Source organism: Primulina tabacum, unplaced genomic scaffold, assembly GCF_025594145.1.
Source record: "Primulina tabacum isolate GXHZ01 unplaced genomic scaffold, ASM2559414v2 Contig434, whole genome shotgun sequence".
Taxonomy (NCBI): Eukaryota; Viridiplantae; Streptophyta; class Magnoliopsida; order Lamiales; family Gesneriaceae; genus Primulina; species Primulina tabacum.
The window spans coordinates 2,340-26,253 of NW_027459747.1; the positions used below are offsets into that span (position 1 = coordinate 2,340).

Below are 23,914 nucleotides of genomic sequence, written 5' to 3' on the forward strand. Positions count from 1 at the left end.
CTATCATCATAATATTAATATCTGTAAATCAAATACCGATACAGGTCTCACACTCGGATGATAGAATTATAATGAAATATACTATCAACCACCCTTTATCGAATTTGAAAACTCTCGATGTAGCATAGGAGTCGTTTTACCACCAATGGTCGAAAGTAGATGTACTAGTCGCTCATCGCCATTATACCGGGATTTCTTTGATCATCTTCATAAATAAACATAGGCAATACAAGGTATACCCATAAAGATCAGTCTTTAGTTGTATATGCCTTGGCTCACTTCACAATAGAAAACACATGATATACACAAATATAAACCCGAAAACCTGCTTTCAGGGGAAGACAAAAAGTACAAAAGTCAGCATGATTTTGGTGTAAAACAAGGAACATAAGAAAAGGGAGATGCCAATTCAAGCAAAAAAGGGCAAGCGTAGTACATAGTCATAATTAAGTTCAGTATAGAGCTAAGATCCTTTTCTGCTACGACTTCCAGTGTTGTTTTTAACAAGGGTTGAGTCCAATGGGTACAAGTCTTTGTGTGCAGATGAGGCAATACCATGAGATGGAGAACGAGGCAGGGTCGAATTTGATTTGTTTCCTGCCAAAAGCTCGGACCCCAAAATCTTGGCCTCTTCACCCAGCAGTTTCAACTGCTTGAGCAAAAAAAGTTATTGAAAGTCATATCTCATGAAAACTTTAATTTTTTTCATTCATAAAGAAAGTTATCTGATCATCTCATACTAAATCTGCCTTATGACACACTATATTCAGCAGACTGTTACCTGAATTTCATTCTCTCTCAAGCGATCTTGGAGAGCACTCATGGCGGGACTCAAGCTGCAGATTTTGTGAAACAAAACAATTGTTAGCAAGACAACAAGCTATCAAGATAAGGGAAAAGAAGGACCTTTTGGTCTCGTACCAATATTCAATCATTTTGCAAATGGAAGCTTGATATGTCGATGTGTGATGAATGAAAGAAAGAGGGTGAACTTTACCATCCCTACAGAGATGCATTGAAATTATATGGTCAATAAACGGGGCAATACAGAATGCTGAGGTAAGAGAGGAAACAGTAAACATCAATATCACCTCCTGTTTTGCATCAACGATTGGTTATACGCACTTCTTTCCTCTTCATATAGCACTCGTTGAAGGTTTGTAAATGATGACAGAGGGGAGTCAAGAACAAGAAGGGATGAAGAGGGCAAAACCAGAAGAGGGATTTCCTTTCTGACAAATTCTGCACCACTGCCAGAAACATAAAGATCAACAACAGTTCAACTAAATATAGATTCAGGCCATTAGATAAAATTCACTGAACTATCGTAATAAAATAACAATATATTTTCAGATGCAGTTTAAAATGAAAGTATAATGACTTCAGACATACTCACATTACCTCATCTCCAAATTTGACAGATGCATCGCTTCTTGCATACCTTCTGACATATCCATCGGATCTAAATCATGGATTGCATCATTTACACTGCTGACATGGGAATTATTTCCCACTCTGGAATAATTCGATAAGAGTCCCCCCTAGCCAATCAAAATGAATCAGCAGTCAACTGGAGTCAATTGATTCTAAGAGTATCAGATTAATAGCCCCTAAACCTAATATATAAATTTTGAACATACAAACACATCAAGAACTCATAAAGGTAGAAGACAAGAAAAAAAAGCTAAGATCCGTGATGATATAGCCTTACCTTAAAGGTTGTAGCAGTTGCTCTTGAATCACCAGTGTCCTGTTCTAAATTTTCTCCTTTGGCAGAGCCAAATGCAACCGTCGTTGTGTCTGAGGAACTTAAAGATGATTCAACATCTATGACCGAACTTTTAAGCACATGGGAGACTGAAACAGGTCTCAACACGTGATTATGTTTCCCATCTAAAGACTGAAAAGCAGTGACTTGAATCCTTCCGACCTATAATAATTATTTGAATTAAACATCGGAAAGAAAATTTAGCAGAGTTACTTTCTCATGGACTATCTGATTCACCCTAACCTTTTGGGCATCTTCACTGAAACAAGAAAATATCAACCCAACAAATCCAGAATCCAATAGTTGATACATAGCCTGGGTCCGAACATCTGCAAAGTTGAGATTCATTAACCTTAATAAACAATGCTCGGAAACAAACGACAAAATAAATTGTTTCCATTATGACCAAAACTTGAAAATCACACTATTTGCCAGCATAAATTAACAATTTGTCAACGAACAGGTAATAGCAAACCCATGCGAAGATGATTACATAATCCCTATTGCTTTCTGGATATAATCACACCCCATTCATTCGATGAAAAATCATCAGATGAAAAACCAAAACACTACAACAGAAGCATTTATAATTTTGTGCCAAATCAAAACTCACCAACATGAGAAGGAAGTACTGTGATATGAGGATGGGAATGATACCAACCAATCACTCTGGTTGTAGTTCCAGTCGCTATTGTCATTCTGTGCTATGGAGTTAATTTACAAATTCATTTTATAAGCACAAAAAAAAATATACAAGCCGATAAGCACCAAAGGAGCCACAACCATGGAATTGCCTACAAGTGGCACAGTAAAGGCCATAAGAGGCTGTTTATTTAGATGAAATCAACTTCATGCCATCAGTAACTCTAACTTAATAAAAACCAGCTAGGAAAAACAAAAGTACAGACTTTTCTCTGAATATAAAATAGAAGCGGGCCAATATTTACTTACATGCCATTTGAAAGATATAATTTCTTAAAAAATTATACACGCAACTGTCATTTGAGAAAACAGCTGCCTTAATTACTAGTTGTTCCCTCTGGAATTTCTCTGGGAACATAGAAAAGTCCATTACTTGTTGCAGCATAAGATTCAACGGTTAAAGGAAAACACAGAGTTCTTTTGTAATCATCACTCATTCAGATTCATGAGATCAATGATATTAAAAATAGAGAAAAGGATATCTCAGCTTGAGCTGATGCAGCAGTCAGCTGCTCCGGATTAGTTTCTACTCTGTCTTTCTGCCGATCAGAACGTGGTTGTGGCAGAGCTCCCCATATGAATGCAGTTACACTACCATTCCTTGAATGCTGAACAGAAACAAGTAACTAAATTTCTACGTTGCTTGCAAAAAAAGATAACTGAGATTGCATTGAGACTTTAACCAAGTAAATTTAGCAGAGCACAGATTGACACCATTATACTAAAGCTGCAGTTACAACCGCTACAAACATCCAGTGACAGACAGATATAGGAGATTAAAAGGAGTAGAAATTTTCCTTTTCTAGTAACAATTTCAGAGCATTAAGGGGGGACAAATTGACAGTATTTCAACCCAAAATATACTGTCATAACCTGTGTTCTGAAACAAATTTTGCATCAATAGGTATACTAAATGCAGAGCTAAAAAGCATATAAAGCTACCTCCTGATTGCCTTTAAATTCTGTGCCATGAGAACATATACAACAACATATCACAAAAATCACTATTCTTTCTGAGCTCAATCCCAAACTCACTCAATGACTCTACTTCAAATAAAAAAATACTGAAAGAAAAAGCTGTGAAACAAGAATTAGGGAACCCAGCAGTAAAACACCAAAAAAATACAATCTTTCCCCATACCATCAATTTAGAATACAGCTAAAAGCTAAAAACCCACAAAAAAAAACGCGAAAAAAGATATTTAAAAAAAAAACCTTGATGTCACCAAGAAGAAGGCCCATGATCTCCTCAGTCTCAGTTGACAATGCATGAGTGAGACATGTCAACCACACTTCCTCCGACATCTTCACCCTCGTTAGAGACATCCTTCTCTTCCCCTCTATTTGAATTTGTCTGAAAAATTATTTCATAAAAAGAAACTAGGGTTTTCTTCCTCGGATACCAGAAATGCTGCAAAGAAAATGGCTTCACGATCTGATTCTACTTCCAGCAAGAGATGCGAAACAAGGAATCGGGAATGAATTGGAGTTCGGACAACTGCACCAGGTAAAGTACAGAGGAAGGATGGAGGGTTGAAAATTAATTCCACTACTGTGTTTGTAAGCGTTTTTCCCCTTTTCTTTTTCTTTTTATTTTTTATAATAAAAAAACTCGTGGAAATTACACTGAAATAAATTTAAGAAATTATTCTTAAATCATATTATTAAGAAAATGGTTTTAAAAAGGATTCATTCAATAAAATATATTTTTCCGAAGGGTTAAAGTTTTTAAGTCAAAATGTAAAAAAAAAATTCAAAAAACAGAGTGATTAGCATTATTGCTCCACTTTTAATTAGACTTGACTTTATTTGGGAGGATAATCTCATTCGTTGTTATGCTTCTCTATAAAAACTGATTTAATGAAATAGCAGGTATCTAGTGAGACGGTCTCACGAATCTTTATCTGTGTGACGGGTCAACTCTACCCATATTTATAATAAAAAGTAATACTCTTAGTATAAAAAGTAATACTTTTCATTGATGACACAAATAAAAGATTCGTCTCACAAAAATGATCCGTGAGATCGTCTCACAACTCACACAAGTTTTTTCATGAAATTATTTGGTACTTAAAAAAAAAAACCAATATCACATGGAGTCTTTCATATATTATAAGAAAATCACATTATATAGTTCTTCTGGACTATATAATTTTTGTCCATTATTAATTTTTTTAAAAAGTTATTTTGTCCATTATTTATTTTTCAAAAAAGTTAGAAATCGATTAGAACCAACGTGGAACAGTTCATCCACTGCCGGTTCGGATAGCGCGTCGGAATAGTTCTACCTTGGAGCAAAACAGATGCAAAACCGATTTTGGACCAGTTCCGACTATGATAATACAAGACGTTTTTCCCCAAAAAAAAATTAAAATACTCGCAAAAAACACGTTTTTAGCTACCCTGAAAGTGCGACTTTTCAAAAGAAGTGTTTTGGAAATCACATGGACTACATAAACAATGAACCCGGAGAGCTTTTCGTTCCATTTCTTCGAACGTACCATTGCGGGCATGTGCTTTTCCTCCTAATGTATGTTCAATTTTCTCCGATGAAACTTTTTGGTTTGCTTTCGACATCTTTGTTGAAAGCATGTTAAAGGACTTTTCCGTGTTCAGTAGTTTGCCATTTTCACATGTTTGTTCCTTTTTTTATGTCGTTTTGCTTTAATCGGTATATTTTTTGATCTTTTGGCCGATGATTTGGTATGTTTGATCTTAACCCATTGCAAGATTTGTCTGTTGTTCAAGATTGAGATTTGTATGAGCTGAACTGGTGATTCATTGTTGATGTTTCCTGGTGGCGATTTGCGTTCTCAAAGTATTTGTGAATGTTAAGTTGATTTAGTCAAATAAAAGAGCTATTCTTCTGTAGTTTGTTAGGATAGATTTGTTTCCAATTTTTTCTCATTTGGTTGTTAACTAAGCTTGCTTAGTACTGCATTTATATTTTCTGTTGTAAGGCTATATATAGCCATGTTCTGCTGAAATAAAGGTGATCATTGTTTTCACTAAAGTTGGCTTGTATCTGCCTTAATATTCAAACAATTGGTATCAGAGCTTGTTCTATTGTGCAGTAATTTTTGAGTGATCACAGAGAGAATGAGCGACGACAAGACTTTGATGACAATTCCTCACTTTGATGGTCATTATGATCATTGGAGTGAGCTGATGGAAAATTTGCTCAGAGCCAAGGATTTATGGATTTTGGTGGAGAAAGGATTCAACGAACCTAAACAAGGAGTTCAATTAACTGAATCCCAGCAGAAGCAACTTGCGGAGGCTAGAATCAATGATCACAAAGTCAAACACTATTTGTTCCAGGCCTTGGATCGCACTGTCTTTGAACAAATCTTGGATCGTCGTACATCCAAGATTATTTGGGATTCCATGAAGCTCAAGTTTGGAGGCAACCCCAAGGTGAAGAAATCTCTTCTCAACTCTCTCAGAAGAGAATTCGAAGTCCTGGCTATGAAAAGAGATGAAACAATCACAGAATATTTTGCAAGAGTTGTGACTGTCTCTAACAAAATGCGCAGCAATGGAGAAGAGATGCCCGACTCAAAGATTGTGGAGAAGATCCTGCGGACCCTCACTGAAAAGTTCACCTATGTTGTGGTGTCTATCGAGGAAGCCAAAGATATTGACAACATATCCATCGATGAATTACAAAGTTCATTAGTGGTACATGAGCAAAAATTTCGAAGGTTGAACAACGAGGATGAGGATCAAGTTCTGAAGGTAGAGGACTGGTCTGGATCGAGAGGCAGAGGAAGGACACCTTCCAGAGGTAGGGGTCGAGGAAGAGGAAGGACACCGTTTAACAAAGCAGCTGTTAAATGCTATAAATGTCACAACTTGGGTCATTTTCAGTATGAATGCCTAGAATTGAACAAGGAGGCACATTATGCAGAAATAGAAGAGGAAGATGAATTATTATTGATGGCTTATGTGGACTTACATGAAGCCAAGAGAAGTGATGCGTGGTTTATAGACTCTGGTTGTTCAAACCACATGTGTGCTAATCAAGGTATTTTTACAAGCTTGGATACCACATTTTGCCATACTGTTAAGCTTGGTAACAACACCAGCATGAAAGTTGTTGGAAAAGGAGTTATCAAGTTGAAATTGAAAGGAATTAACTATGTTATTGGTGATGTATACTATGTACCTGATCTTAAGAATAACCTCTTAAGTGTTGGGCAACTTCAAGAGAAGGGATTGACAGTGATATTGAAGGAAGGTACATGCAACATTTCTCATCCCCAGAGAGGCACAATTGGAGAATGCCTCATTAGCACAAACAGAATGTTTGTTCTGTTAAATGAAACTGCTGGCAAAGTCTCTGAGGACAGATGTCTCATTATCAATACTAATGATCAGTCTCAGCTTTGGCATCATCGTTATGGACATCTCAGTTACAAAGGACTTCGCTTTCTACATCTCAAGCAGATGGTGAGTGGATTGCCAAAAATCATAGATTCCAATGTCATTTGTGATGCTTGTTTGAAAGGAAAACAACATCGTGTTCCTATTCCCAAAAGAAGTCAATGGAGAGCAAATGAGAGATTACAACTAGTTCACGCAGACCTCTGTGGCCCCATCTCACCAGCATCAAATAGCCATAAGAGGTATGTATTGTGTCTTATTGATGATTTTTCAAGGAAATCTTGGATCTATTTTTTGGCAGAAAAATCAGAGGCTTTCTATTTGTTCAAATGCTTCAAAATGTTAGTTGAAAAGGAAACTGGAATGCCAATCAAGTGTTTGAGAACAGATAGAGGAGGAGAATTTAATTCTACAGAATTCAATGATTTTTGTAAGCAACATGGGGTAAAAAGACAATTGACCGCAGCTTACACTCCACAACAAAACGGAGTGGCCGAACGCAAGAATCGAACAGTGTTGAATTTGGTAAGAGCCATACTATCAGAGAGACAAGTGCCCAAAACTTTCTGGCCAGAGGCTGTTCGATGGATAAATCATGTCTTAAATCGCTCACCCACCATTGCTGTGAAAGACATGACCCCAGAGGAGGCATGGAGCAAGAAAAAGCCATCAGTGGAGTATTTTCGAGTGTTTGGTTGCATGGGACATGTCCACATACCAGATGCTAGGAGAATCAAGCTTGACAATAAAAGTGTAAGTTGTGTATTACTTGGAGTTAGTGATAAAACGAAAGGCTATAGAATGTTTGATCCAACTGCCAAGAAAATCATTGTGAGCCGTGATGTAGTCTTTGATGAAGATAGTATGTGGGATTGGGATGCAAACTATAAGAAAGAACAAACAATGGAATTAGAGTGGGATGACAACGCTGAAAACATTCCAGTTGCTGCAGAACAAATTGTTGATGGAGCTGGAAGTTCATCAGAAAGTGAAGAAGATTTGGTACCAGCTGATACCTCACCAGTGACTGAAGAAGGATCAATACTCAGGGAGGGCAGACATAGACATCCTCCAATCTGGATGTCAGATTATACAGCTGGAGAAGGCCTATCTGAAGAAGATGAAGCAGCCTTGGTACTTATGGCGTCTTCTGATCCTACAAACTTTGAAGAAGCAATTAGAAGCAAGAAATGGAAGGTGGCCATGGATGAGGAAATAAAGTCCATTGAAAAAAACCAAACATGGGAGCTAGTTGAACTACCTATTGGAGCTAAGAAATTAGGAGTGAGATGGGTCTATAAAACCAAACTAAATGAACATGGAGAAGTGGACAAGGACAAAGCCAGACTAGTGGTGAAAGGCTACTCTCAACAATATGGAATTGACTACACAGAGGTATATGCTCCTGTGGCCAGGATGGACACCGTAAGGATGATCATAGCTTCGGCAGCACACAGAGGTTGGAAGATATATCAATTAGATGTAAAGTCTGCATTCTTGCATGGGGAATTGCAGGAAGCTATCTTTGTAGAACAACCAAAAGGATTTGAGAAGAAAGGGAGTGAGCACATGGTATATAGATTACAAAAGGCTCTCTACGGCCTAAAACAAGCACCTAGAGCTTGGTTTAGTCGAATTGAGTCCTATTTTATCAACGAAGGCTTTGACAGGAGTCCAAGTGAACACACACTCTTTGTCAAGAAAAATGGAGGTAACATTCTTATTGTTAGCATCTATGTTGATGACCTGTTATTCACCAGCAATGATAAGGATATGGCGTATGATTTCAAAAGCTCTATGAAAAGGGAGTTTGATATGACTGATTTAGGAAAGATGAGATTCTTTCTTGGAATTGAAGTCCTACAACAGTCTAATGGCATTTTTATATGTCAAAGAAAATATGCAGCTGAAGTGTTGAGTCGATTTGGTATGGAGGAGAGCAATTCTGTTCGAAATCCCATTGTTCCAGGGCAGAAGGTTGATAAAGATGAAGGAGGGACGTTGATAGATGCAACCCAATACAAACAGATGGTAGGAAGCTTAATGTACTTGACAGCAACTCGACCTGATCTTATGTTCGCTGTAAGTCTCATTAGTCGCTTCATGGCAAGACCTACACAACTACATTTTGCTATAACAAAAAGGATCCTGAGGTATTTAAAAGGCACTGTGGATCATGGTGTGTTCTACAAAAGGGGAGGAACTAGTGACTTAGTGGCATTCACAGATAGTGACTATGCTGGAGATATAGGGGATAGTAAGAGTACTTCAGGATATGTGTTTATGATGTGTGGAGGAGCCGTAGCATGGTCTTCAAGGAAGCAGCTCATTGTTACCCTATCAACTACTGAGGCTGAGTTTGTGGCCGCTGCTGCGTGTGCTTGCCAAGCCATTTGGATGAGAAGAATTCTAAAAGAAATTGGTCACGTGCAAGATGATGGTATGTTATTAATGTGTGACAACACATCCACTATAAAGTTGTCTAAAAATCCAGTGCTACATGGTCGTTCCAAACACATACGAGTAAGGTTTCATTTCCTTAGGGATCTTACAAAAGAAGGAGCTGTTGAGTTGGTTTGGATTGGCACAAGGGATCAGCTTGCTGACTCAATGACTAAGCCTCTCAAATTAGAAGACTTCCAAAGGATTCGTCAGAAGTTGGGGATATGTTCTGTTTCAATATTGAACTAATAAGTTCAAGGGAGGGATTGTTAAATTGATTTAGTCAAATAAAAGAGCTATTCTTCTGTAGTTTGTTAGGATAGATTTGTTTCCAATTTTTTCTCATTTGGTTGTTAACTAAGCTTGCTTAGTACTGCATTTATATTTTCGGTTGTAAGGCTATATATAGCCATGTTCTGCTGAAATAAAGGTGATCATTGTTTTCACCAAAGTTGGCTTGTATCTGCCTTAATATTCAAACAGTGAATTGTTCAAAAAATATTTACCAATGCGACAGAGTTTTGTTTTTAATTTGTGTGTCTAGTTTTATTTTTTGATGTTTTTAATTTGAGAGAGTAATTAAAATTTTCTTATGCCTTTAATTTTGTAGTTCTCTCTATTATCTGAAAAGGCGTTGGAAGATTTGTTTTTTCACCTTCGAAATATAAACTCTTATTACGAATTCTATTAGGGTTAGTTGTGCTAATTTTGTTGCAATATTTGATCTTGAAATTTTAATCTCTTTGGTTATTGGGATTTTTTAGTGTGAGTTGTAACTTGTAAGCATTTCTTTTTTTCTGAACTGAATAATCTACTTTTACATTATTTGTTTGAAATTACTGAATATTCTGTAAGTTCTTGCATGAAATCCAGCAGGTTTGAATCTGTTTGTGGTGTAACTAAACTATACAAAGAGATAGTCATCACACGGTTTCCATGATTGTGTAAAAAATCGAATGGTGGTTGGATATGAGGAACAATTTCTTGTTCTTCATTGACCAGGATGGCGGGTCATCTGACATTTTTTCGACAGATCTCCTTATTCCACATGGTTCAAGGTGTCATTGGCTCTCTCATATTGCTTCATTGGTTGACAGTTCAAGATATCTTTATCTACATGGAAGTGTTGTTCTTCAAGAGGCTTTTAATTCCATGTCAAAGTTTTCTGGTGCTCTAGTGTTATGGTTTTCAAATGGAAAAAATCTGCCCATATGGTGATAATGATCCGTTTCTTCATAAATGTGACCGTGTTGAATGTGAGAGCTTGAATGGTGATAGAGATTATGAAAGGGGAATCTTTCAAAAGATGAAGTTCTGTAATATGTGGGAGAAATTCGGCAACTGCCCTTACGGGGTGAAGTGTATATTCGCTCATGGAAACGCAGGTTGTTTTCTCATTGCTTTAAGCAGAAAATTATGGTAATCAATTCCAAAAAAATTTTGTGCGCAATTCTTCGGAAGAGCAGACCGATAGTTATTGCTTTCTGATGTCATTTTAGAAATCTTTTTAAATTTTCATTAGAAGAGAACCTGCTTCAGATTTTAATAATATCGGTAGCTATTGATCTGAGCCTGCAATGGCTTCTTTAGTTTATTATTTGTCTATGATTATTATTTTTGGTATTGCGTGTGAGAGAGAGGAGGGGGTGGGGGGGGGGGGGGGGGGGTTCAGTTTTGAATGCTATATGTGATGAGTTGGTTCATTTATCATGATTTTACTGAACCCGTGAATAATGGGGATTCAATGCATATCATTTAAATTCCCACCAACTATTAGACAGTTTTCCAAATTAATATTATGCGTTAATATTCGTTTTTCCTCTGGAGTGAAAAGGAAAGTGACGTTCTTCATTAACTATAGATAATTCACTATTATAACGTCTCCTAAAATGGCAAATAGCCCATTGAATTGCTAATAGATTAGACTTGCGAAATGCTGTGTGCAACTGGGAATGTTTAATCCTGAAGATGATAGTTTTCTTTTATTCAATCAGCTTTTTAAACGCATATGGAAGAAAACAATAACTACTGTCCAGCGTGGTTCTTTGAAAATACACTTTTGTTTTTTTCATGGTTCAGTTTCTTCTTTGCTTCATCTTTTGTCCTCTTCCTTTTATTCGTTTAACCAGGTCTTGAAGAATGGGGTTGAGGTCAAGCTCCAAAGGAATGCTTTTGAGTGTGTTAGAACCTCCTACTGGCAATGAGGATGATGATGATGATTATGATTTTGATGATTCTATCAGCTGCTCTGACATTGGTAAAAAGGACCATCATTGCTTCAGTATGTTTACCACTTGCTCGTAAAATTTGGTTCTGTTTTTACATATCAGTATATAATAAATTCCTGGACAAAATAATTGTTCCACCCTTTTTCAATAATCCTGTACTCCTTTGAACAGCTTCTGGATTTCACATCGGAAAGATAAGCAAGCCCAGAGTTGGGTATAGTCGGCCATGGTCTCCATCTGCATGCACAAAATCAGTGAGCCGTAGCAGTTGCAGAGAAGTTCAATCCAATCAATTGGTAAGCATGCACTATCAAGTCCTTTCGAGTATTTATGATTAATAACACATGACTGATTTTCTTAATATTGTGTTAATGCTTTGTTGGGATCGACCTGATTAAATTTGTTCGGTTCAGAAACTTTATAAAATTTAGAAATTCAAGTGTCTGTCTGTTACATTTCGAATTCTGAGATGAAGAGGTAGCCATGGAACTTTATCGTTTTCCTTGTCGAGATTTATAATCTGACATGCATGTTGGTGAAATTTGATTCAAATAGGAGTTTATGTGTCAATTTTATTTTTAACTTGAATAAATTAACATATATGAATAACGTAAATAATACTAATTAATATACTTCTCTTTGCTTGTTTATTTTTTCCATCTATAATTTAATATATTTTAAAATAAATTGAAGAAAAATAAAATTTATTATAGAGCAAGAATATTTAGAAGCTACAAATCTAATAAATAAATTTTTCGGGAAGAATATTATTTTGTTTCTAAATTTAATTTTCAGAGACATTCACCATGCCTATTCATAAGTTTTATCCTATACATATATATTTGGGTCACATGAAACTAAACAATGCGCAAATTAAGCATCTACAAAGATATGTCACCAAATACTAAGATTTATGATAGTAGGTGAGTCTATGATACATCCGCAGTAGATCTCTCGATGTGTTTATATAAGATAATCGACTGATAGACCTTATATTTTTTGTTTTCAAATGAGACGATTGACTGACAGTGACATCTACTTTCGGTGTAGTATAAACTCACCTTGTAATTAATCATCAAACATTGATGTTCACAGAAAGCGAATTTGGAAACATTCTATCACAAACATCCATTCACAGAACTTCCATGCTCAAGTTGGATCAATACATAACATTTAGCGAGTCATGTACCATACATAAAGCCTGTCCCATGTGTTTGAGAAAAAAGCCAAAAAATGCATCTCTAAAAGTCTTGTTAAAGATTATTGTGATGCAGATCACTGAGAATCCTGTTGCATATCCTGCAGCCAAGAACGAATAAAACCAATCAACTTCAGAATTCGACGTGTGATTGTGATTGATATTTTCTTGATTAGGGGTATCATTTGCATGATCGGTATTGCGACGACTTGTTAGCAGAAGGCCAAACAGATTGTTTCCAATGAATCTAGAATCAGGAAGACTTTGGAGATGAGTGCTTTCTGGTATTCTTCATGTTAAGTTGTTGAAAGACAGATTCAGAAAATTCAAAGAAGACGGAGTTGAGATGTTGTCCAGAATTTCACCAGAGAGAGTTCTGTGAGAAATCAAGAGATTCCAAAATGTTACCAATGGTTTCAGAGATCAATCCTTGCAGGCGATTCTGTGACAGATTGAGTGACCTTAATACTACCAACCTCGTCAACTCCTTGGGGATCTCTCTCGAAAAGTTGCTCTTTGATAGGTCGATATTTGTAACTAAGAAAAGAGTGGAGTCATAATGCAGTACATTTCTTTTTGCATGGACAAATGCGATATCTGATAAAAAAGAAGACCGAGAGAAAACCTCAAAGACATTTTTTTAATTTTCCAGCCGTCCATTGGTAGTCATCACAGTGAAATTATTGAAACAATGAGGTAATATCCCAGATGGGATTTGAAGAGAGCTCAGGTGGCAGAGTTGTGGAAGCAGTTTTCCACTCAACTTATTTGAGCTTAAAATAAGAATTCTCAAATTTGGCAAGCGTGTTCCCAACCATTCCGGTAAATCTACAACAAATTTGTTGCATGAAATATTGATTTTGACTAATTTTGAGCAATTTTGCAATGAAGAAGGTATTTGTCAAGAGAAATTGTTATTATACAACTTTAATGATGATAAATATAATAACAGTTTCTCTAGATAAATACCTTCTTCATTACAAAATTGCTCACAATTAGTCAAAATCGATCTTTTGTCCATATGACTTTTTAGTTCATTATCATCATTGAAGTTGTATAATAACAGTTTCTCTGGACAAATACATTCTTCATTGCAAAATTGCTCAAAATTAGTCAAAATCGATCTTTCCTGCAACGAATTTGTTGGAGATGTACCGGAATGGTTGGGAACAAGCTTGCCAAATTTGAGAATTCTCATCTTACGCTCAAATAAGTTGAGTCGAAAACTGCTTCCATAACTCTACCACCTGAACTCTCTTCAAATATTGGATTTGTCTGACAATAATCTCTCTGGGATATTACCTCATTGTTTCAATAATTTCACTGTGATAACTACCAATTTATGGCTGGAAAATAAAAAAAATGTCTCAGTTTTCTCTTGGTCTTCTTTTTTATCAGAGAGCGCATTTGTGCATGCAAAAGGAAATATATTGCATAAAGACTCCACTCTTTTCTTAGTTACAAATATCGACCTATCAAAGAACAACTTTTCGAGAGAGATCCCTGAGGAGTTGACAAGGTTGGTGGTATTAAGGTCACTCAATCTGTCAAAGAATCGCCTGCAAGGATCAATCCCTGAAACCATTGGTAATATGTCGCAGTTGGAATCTCTTCATTTCTCACGGAACTCTCTCTGGTGAAATTCCGGACAACATCTCAATTCTGTCTTCTTTGAATTTTCTGAATCTGTCTTTCAACAACTTAACATGAAGAATACCAGAAAGCACTCAACTCCAAAGCCTTCCTAATTCTAGCTTCATTGGAAACAATCTGTGTGGCATTCCGCTAACAAGTCGTTGCAACACCGATCATGCAAATGATACCCCTAATCAAAAAAATATCAACCACAATCACACGTCGAACTCTGAGGTTGATCGGTTTATTCGTTCTTATGACACTATATTCAGCAGACTGTTACATGAATTTCATTATCTCTCAAGCGATCTTGGAGAGCACTCATGGCAGGACTCAAGCTGCAGATTTTGTGAAACAAAACAATTATTAGCAAGACAACAAGCTATCAAGATAAGGGAAAAGAAGGACCTTTTGGTCTCGTACCAATATTCAATCATTTTGCAAATGGAGGCTTGATATGTCGATGTGTGATGAATGAAAGAAAGAGGGTGAACTTTACCATCCCTACAGAGATGCATTGAAATTATATGGTCAATAAACGGGGCAATACAAAATGCTGAGGTAAGAGAGGAAACAGTAATACATCAATATCACCTCCTGTTTTGCATCAACAATTGGTTATACGCACTTCTTTCCTCTTCATATAGCACTCGTTGAGGTTTGTAAATGATGACAGAGGGGAGTCAAGAACAAGAAGGGATGAAGAGGGCAAAACCAGAAGAGGGATTTCCTCTCTGACAAATTCTGCACCACTGCCATAAACATAAAGATCAACAACAGTTCAACAAAATATAGATTCAGGCCATTAGATAAAATTCACTGAACTATCGTAATAAAATAACAATATATTTTCAGATGCAGTTTAAAATGAAAATATAATGACTTCAGACATACTCACATTACCTCATCTCTAAATTTGACAGATGCATCGCTTCTTGCATACCTTCTGACATATCCATCAGATCTAAATCATGGATTGCATCATTTACACTGCTGACATGGGAATTATTTCCCATTCTGGAATAATTCGATAAGAGTCCCCCCTAGCCAATCAAAATGAATCAGCAGTCAACTGTGTCTAAGAGTATCAGATTAATAGCCCCTAAACCTAATATATAAATTTTGAACACACAAACACATCAAGAACTCATAAAGGTAGAAGACAATAAAAAAAGCTAAGATCCGTGATGATATAGCCTTACCTTAAAGGTTGTAGCAGTTGCTCTTGAATCACCGGTGTCCTGTTCTAAATTTTCTCCTTTGGCAGAGCCAAATGCAACCGTCGTTGTGTCTGAGGAACTTAAAGATGATTCAACATCTATGACCGAACTTTTAAGCACATGGGAGACTGAAACAGGTCTCAACACGTGATTATGTTTCCCATCTAAAGACTGAAAAGCAGTGACTTGAATCCTTCCAACCTATAATAATTATCTGAATTAAACATCGGAAAGAAAATTTAGCAGAGTTACTTTCTCATGGACTATCTGATTCACCCTAACCTTTTGGGCATCTTCACTGAAACAAGAAAATATCAACCCAACAAACCCAGAATCCAATAGTTGATACATAGCCTGGGTCCGAACATCTGCAAAGTTGAGATTCATTAACCTTAATAAACAATGCTCGGAAACAAATGACAAAATAAATTGTTTCCATTATGACCAAAACTTGAAAATCACACTATTTGCCAGCATAAATTAACAATTTGTCAACGTACAGGCAATAGCAAACCCATGCGAAGATGATTACATAATCCCTATTGCTTTCTGGATATAATCACACCCCATTCATTCGATGAAAAATCATCAGATGAAAAACCAAAACACTACAACAGAAGCATTTATAATTTTGTGCCAAATTAAAACTCACCAACATGAGAAGGAAGTACTGTGATATGAGGATGGGAATGATACCAACCAATCACTCTTGTTGTAGTTCCAGTCGCTATTGTCATCTGTGCTATGGAGTTAATTTACAAATTCATTTTATAAGCACAAAAGAAAATATACAAGCTGATAAGCACCAAAAGAGCCACAACCACGAAATTGCCTACAAGTGGCACAGTAAAGGCCATAAGAGGCTGTTTATTTAGATGAAATCAACTTCATGCCATCAGTAACTCTAACTTAATAAAAACCAGCTAGGAAAAACAAAAGTACAGACTTTTCTCTGAATATAAAATAGAAGCGGGCCAATGTTTACTTACATGCCATTTGAAAGTTATAATTTCTTAAAAAATTATACACGCAACTGTCATTTGAGAAAACAGCTGCCTTAATTACTAGTTTTTCCCTCTGGAATTTCTCTGGGAACATAGAAAAGTCCATTGCTTGTTGCAGCGTAAGATTCAACGATTAAAGGAAAACACAGAGTTCTTTTGTAATCATCACTCATTCAGATTCATGAGATCAGTGATATTAAAAATAGAGAAAAGGATATCTCAGCTTGAGCTGATGCAGCAGTCAGCTGCTCCGGATTAGTTTCTACTCTGTCTTTCTGCTGATCAGAACGTGGTTGTGGCAGAGCTCCCCATATGAATGCAGTTACATTACCATTCCTTGAATGCTGAACAGAAACAAGTAACTAAATTTCTACGTTGCTTGCAAAAAAAGATAACTGAGATTGCATTTAGACTTTAACCAAGTAAATTTAGCAGAGCACGGATTGACACCATAAGTCAGCGGCTGCAGTTACAACCGCTACAAACATCCAGTGACAGAAAGATATAGGAGATTAAAAGGAGTAGAAATTTTCCTTTTCTAGTAACAATTTCAGAGCATTAAGGGGGGACAAATTGACAGTATTTCAACCTAAAATATACTGTCATAACCCGCGTTCTGAAACAAATTTTGCATCAATAGGTATACTAAATGCAGAGCTAAAAAGCATATAAAGCTAACTCCTGATTGCCTTTAAATTCTGTGCCATGAGAACATATACAAGAACATATCACAAAAATCTCTATTCTTTCTGAGCTCAATCCCAAACCCACTCAATGACTACTTCAATTAAAAAATACTGAGAGAAAAAGCTGTGAAACAAGAATTAGGGAACCCAGCAGTAAAACACCAAAAAAATACAATCTTTCCCCATACCATCAATTTAGAATACAGCTAAAATCTAAAAACCCACAAAAAAAAAACGCGAAAAAAGATATTTAAAAAAAAAAAAAACCTTGATGTCACCAAGAAGAAGGCCCATGATCTCCTCGGTCTCAGTTGACAATGCATGAGTCAGACACGTCAACCACACTTCCTCCGACATCTTCACCCGCGTTAGACATCCTTCTCTCCCCCTCTATTTGAATTTGTCTGAAAAATTATTTCGTAAAAAGAAACTAGGGTTTTCTTCCTTGGATACCAGAAATGCTGCAAAGAAAATGGCTTCACGATCTGATTCTACTTCCAGCAAGAGATGCAAAACAAGGAATCGGGATTGAATTGGAGGTCGGACAACTGCACCAGGTAAAATACAGAGGAAGGATGGATGGAGGGTTGAATTTTAAGCGTAGTTCCCCTTTTCTTTTTATTTTTATTTTTTTAAAACCTTCGTATCCATATCACTATATAATTATATTATTAGTAGATTAAATGTTATTTTATTTTTAAAAATAAAAAGAGAACAAATAACAAAAACATGAAGAAATCGAGATATCAATACATATAACATAAAAACTCGAGGAAATTACACTTAAATAAATTTAAGAAATTTTCTTAAATTATATTACTAAGAAAATGGTTTTAAAAAGGATTCATTCCATAAAATATATTTTTTCGAAAAAAGTTAAGAGTTTTTAAGTCAAAATGTTAAAAAAAATTGAAAAAACAGAGTGATTGAAATTATTTGTTACTTAAAAAAAAACCAATATCACATGGAAGTCTTCATATATTACTAGTTATTTTGATAGCTTGTGTGTACAATCTTTTTTATCATTATCGACGGACTAAAGTGAAATTCGACAAATTATGGAGGGACTAAATTGATATTTGAATTGTTGAAATAAAAAAATAAAAAAAAAATGTGTGTTGAAATTGAAAAAAAAAACAAAAGTGTAATATTAGTATCATACAAGGATAAAATTGGAAGATTGTGTGTTGAAATTAAAACAAAAAAACAAAAAACAAAAGTGTAATATTAGTATCATATAAGGGTAAAATTAGAAGAAAAAGATGGTGTCCTCTCTAGATAGTTATTATCATATCTTCATACTTAATAATATAGTATATAAGTATAGTTATAGTATATATTATAAAATGACATTATATACTAAAAATTTAAAGATTAAAAATATTCGAAATATTATAGATTCTTTCACCAAACTTGTTAAATAAAAATATATGATGCGTTACTGCCCATGTTTGACCATTTATCCTTGCTTACTTTTCATCACATTAGAGTAGAGCTTCTTCTCACTCACATATTTTTGGTGGGAAGAAATTCTACCTCCATCAATTTCATTCTTAAAACTTCATTTTTGGCTAATCCCATTTTCTTGATTTTGGTTATCTTTTGAAAATGAACGACACGATGAATTCATTTGGTCACCACCCTCAATCAAGAATTCATAACCAACATTTTTCTGCCGGTCAATCTAATCCTGACATTTATCATTTCGAGAAACCAAAAATATAGTTCCTCTGGACTCGATGTTGTTCGTAATGGTTGCCATTTAGTTAACAGAAATGGTAATGTTGGTAAAGTAACAACATGCCGTTGGTTTTCAAATGGAAAAATCTGGCCATATGGTGATAATGATCAGTTTCTTCATAAATGTGATCGTGTTGAATGTGAGAGCTTGAATGCTGATGGAGATAATAAAAGGGGAATCTTTCAAAAAATGAAGCTCTGTAACATGTGGGAGAAATTCGGCAACTGCCCTTACGGGGTGAAGTGTATCTTGGCTCATGGAAACGCAGGTGGTTTTCTGTTTGTTCTTAGCTTGAATTTATCACATTTCTGCATCTTGTTCTAAATTCTTAATCTGAGTAGTTGTTTGATCTTGATCTTATGTTTATTTTAAATGTTGTAGTGAAAGATAAGTTGTGGTTGTAGCTTACATAGAGGAAGTTGGTTTTGCCCCACTTTTATCTTGAGTGACTCTATAGGCGTGGATGATATTATTATGTTGGATGGGTTCTTCAAAATTCTCGATGAACTGAGATTTCACATGGTCCTGAAAACAATGAGGATCCTATATAGTATATATACTTTGTTATGATTCCGCGGCTATTTGAAACTTTATGACATCTAGACATTCACATCTTTTGCTAGTTTTTGATCTTTTGTAAAGAATGAAAGACATTTTGTAAACCTTTACGCTATTAAATGACTGAGTCAAATTCAGTATGTTACTCTGGTGAATTTCAACAGCTAAATGCCTAGTTTGTTTGCAGGGACTTGAGAATGAAATTCGTCAGTTGTGTTGAAGCATTTTTGGAGATTCAGCATTTTATTAATTAGTTCAGAATTGAGTTCAAGTAGGTTTTCTCTTTCTTGTTGTCTTTGCTTTTGAAAGTGAGACGGTTTATACCTTATAGCATGTTATGGACAAGCTTAAACTAGTTTGTTTATGGTAATTGTGGTTTATCCGTTTGATGATTGTTAAAAGTAGAAGAAAAAAAGAAAAATCCCTATGATATAGGGAATGTGATAATATCTTGATGTAAGTTTCAACTCCCAATTAATATTGGCTCGAGTGGGTTGAGTCGCACTTGAATCATGAGACTTGCATCTTATTACAGTGTAAATTTTCAACTGTGGCTAACATCTATAACTTTTACCAACATCACTCAGATCCTGCAAATTGATTCCCACAAATAAAATGACGTGATGAACATATTTGGCCCTTTGTTCTCCATGTGAAATGACCAATACCCGTGCCTCCTTTTTGTGTTTTGTCTGTAAGGCACCCTCATAGTCGATGAATTCAAGAAAATCAGATGAAGGGCATCCTCAAATCTGATGAAGAGCCTTTGTCTCGGTATATAACTATCGCTTGTCTTAAGGAAAAAGTTACCAGTTGGAGTTTCTCACCATCTCACAATTATTTTAATGAATGTTCCTGTTTCGGAATTAGCATCAAAATATTGGAATGGTTATCTTCAAAGAAGCATCAAAACGGTACTCCAAAAACAGGAAACAATTTGCTCTAATTCTGAGACTTAAGAATGGGCAAAAGAGTAACCAATGACAGAAAACTAATAAGCTGACGTTGAACTCAACTCATCATTTGTACATTTACTTTAAGAATGAGTTCTCAGATTTTTAGCAATCTTCCTGGATTTGCAGCTTCTGATGATCCTTCTCACATCCCTTTTTATAGAATAGAACGCGATAACCATAACAAAAATCATCACCGGATATATGCAACAAGCTTCGGCAGAACGTCTCATGACATGTTTTCACACAAAATTTCCTCACATATATATACCCCATGTGACAAGATTTAAACCAAAGAAACTCATTCTTCCACTTCTTATCAGACCGAAAACAGCTTCGGCTACACAAAGGTAGGTTCCTGCAGTGACCTGACATGAATCAAACGAGTAATGGATTGAAACATTTCATGAGCCATGTAAAAAACGGAGTAAGAAATTCAAGATTAAGATACCTGAAGTAGTAGCAAGTTGTTTCTTCTGTTATTGAAAATTAAGATGTACGTGATTTGCTACTTTTATTGAACTGGGAAGATATGGTATGCATTTGTTTATAGTTTTTTTTAGGATTAATTTTGTCAAAAAAATGAGTTTTGTACTCATTTAAAATCGATAAAATAATTCGAACGAACTACGTGACGAACATAATTATTTCTCGATTACCAATTAGGGTAAATGAGAAATTAATTGAATTTGAATTTATCGAGTGAAAAGACTGAATCGAAATAATTATATTTATATATATATATATATATACTACAAAAGTGCACAAATTGTTGAAAATATATGAATGAAATTTTGATAATATTTAAATGAATTAAAATATGGCTAGTAGCATTTACCAATTGAAACAAAACAAACCACAAAAAATAAAAATCATGACCATAGACGATATACGGAAAAGTTATCTTATCCAAATGACACATTTTTAAATATGCTTTTTGGTTGATTTTGACAACTCAACAACTCTTTGTCGTAGTTTTTATTATATGCGTATAACCATTTTGGTATACTCAACAAGTATATGATCATCTTTAACACTTATTATTTTATTTGGAATCCTTATCGAGGATCTGACATGCTTGTAGTTTGCTTCTCTATCACGAAATTTTTTCGGTTTTCTACATTGTTTTTATCCGGTAATCTTATATTTCGACTATTTGTTTTTTTTCTTGAATGATTTTTCAATTTATGACAATCATTAACTGTAACTCCTAAGAAAAAATTATTTTAGTCGTGATAGGTTTTCACTTGTGAGTAAAAATATGTATAACCTATATATCATTCAACAACATAACCAATGAATGATGTTGTAATTTCTTCAAACATCGCGATATTTGTAATATCAATTTTATATATTTAATATCAATATTATTAACATATAGCTATAAGGTTAATAAATTTTTAAAAATTATTTCTCAATCACTGTGAGAAATAATGCTTGAAAATTTATTCAAATTACTATATATTATAACTGTGTCATCGTTTAATTTGACGCAATTCAGGAAATTCATCTCGTTAGTCATTTTTTTAGAAGCTTTGGAATAATGATTGCATTCATCTTATCATGAGGATAATATAGTTTCAATCACATTTGTTGTGTCTAGAACATAATATTATTCATTGAAACAAAACAAATTTTGTTCTATCGAGTTTACATTTTGTTTAGAATATTTTAAATCTTGTGGAATGATATACAAAATTAATTATTGTATTTTAAAATTTTTAAGAAGAGACACGAATAACATAATTAAGATATGCATATGAGATAATAGATATCATTCAAATATATATATAAAAGTATTTGTTTTATTCAATATCTCATCTAATAATACAATTTTTTAGATTTCATGAGCATTTTATAATAGTCAAAATAATTTGATGAAATATTGTAGAATTATATTTGTATTTCACTATTTGGCTAAGTGAATGTATTTGGCGAGAAGTTTTTAATGCTACCATCTTATATATTATAAATTAGCTGATTAGTCACTTTGACTAAAAAAGAGACAATATCAACCTCTTAGCCAACTCGGAATATATCGAGATGATATTGGATGAAATAAAGTGCAACTGGTTCAATGTCTCAATTTACTAAAAATTAACAAAATTGATATATTGTGTCCACAAAACTTTAGAATTGGTCTCATACCATTATAAATAGAATGAGAATTGTGTACACTTTGTTTTTCGTGTATCTTTTTCTGGATGAAATATTTTTTTCTTTTTGAAAAACGATTTTATTCTTTAAGAAATATTGACATTTTATATGACATCCATACAATATAATCAACACAAATGACATATAACAATAAAACATGTTAACGCTATGATAAAAAAACTCATCTCATTATAAGAACACTAAATGATCAAATTAAGCATATTATTTAGTAATATTTATTTAGCAGCATATATAAAAAAATTGACCAAATGACTTAAAAATAATGTTTGAATCAGTTGCATACAAACATTTCTCTCAATCATGTATCTCAATTGACATATAAAGAATCTGAAAATATCTCTATTCTAAATGAGAGAAAGAAGTTTTATATGAACTTAATATTTATTAAAAATTTATTTTTATTCAATCCGTCTCATTTCTCTTCGTCTTCCCATTATTATCTATCATTTCATGAATTTGACTGCAATGTATAAATTTAAGAAAATTAAATTAAATTAATAATTATTTTGATTTAATTAAGTACACTATTAATGATCCTTTTAAACTAACATAAAAAATGACTTAAATAACATCATGAATATGACGAATTGTGAAACAAAAAATGGTAAAATAGTAAGCTCACAATTGTAAGTCGTATATTTAATAGATATTATTAATATATAATATATTATTTAGGGATTTTTTTTAGCATCATATATCGAAATTGACTAAATGCTTAAATATTTGCATTGAAATCACTTACATACAAACATTTTCTCTCAATCATGTATCTATGTCGATACATAAGTAGTCTAAAAACATCTCTATTTTAAATGAGAAAAAGATGTTTTATACTTTTATATGATCTTAATATTTATTAATAATTTAATTTTATTCAACCTAACTCATCCATATATTTAATAGATATTAATTAATAGATAATATATTAATTTGGGATATTTTTTTAGCATCATATATCAAAATTGACTAAATGTTTAAATATTTGCATTGAAATAACTTACATACAAATATGTTCTCTTAATCGAGATATTTTTAGACTACTTATGTAACATACATAAGTTTTATTAATAATTTAATTTTATTCAACCTTACTCATCTACATCCGTCTTCCCATTATTACCTTAATATTCAGAATATTAACAATTTTTTAATCTATAACATTATTATAGTAATTTTATATGAATTTGATGTCAATGTATAATTAAAGTAATTAAA

The 23,914-nt window shown here is 34.2% G+C and overlaps 1 protein-coding gene and 1 pseudogene across 4 annotated transcripts; both read right to left on the minus strand.

The window, feature by feature from the left end:
- Positions 1–236: 236 nt before the first annotated feature.
- LOC142534238 (uncharacterized) lies at positions 237–4,044 on the minus strand. Of its 4 annotated transcripts, none has more exons than XM_075641176.1 (10): positions 3,686–4,043; positions 2,952–3,078; positions 2,382–2,468; positions 2,012–2,097; positions 1,712–1,900; positions 1,402–1,541; positions 1,092–1,250; positions 922–1,002; positions 782–836; positions 237–649 (listed from the first exon to the last, which is right to left on the minus strand). In XM_075641176.1, the coding sequence occupies exons 1-10, from the start codon at positions 3,794–3,796 to the stop codon at positions 464–466; spliced, it is 1,221 nt and encodes a 406-aa protein (XP_075497291.1). In that variant the 5' UTR covers positions 3,797–4,043; the 3' UTR covers positions 237–463. The 4 variants fall into 4 exon arrangements, with proteins under 4 accessions (XP_075497291.1, XP_075497289.1, XP_075497290.1 ...); XM_075641174.1 differs by having other exon boundaries at positions 1,712–1,930; XM_075641175.1 differs by having other exon boundaries at positions 1,982–2,097.
- An 8,664-nt stretch (positions 4,045–12,708) lies between these two features.
- On the minus strand, positions 12,709–17,884 carry LOC142534239 (uncharacterized; annotated as a pseudogene).
- Between the last annotated feature and the right edge of the window lie 6,030 nt (positions 17,885–23,914).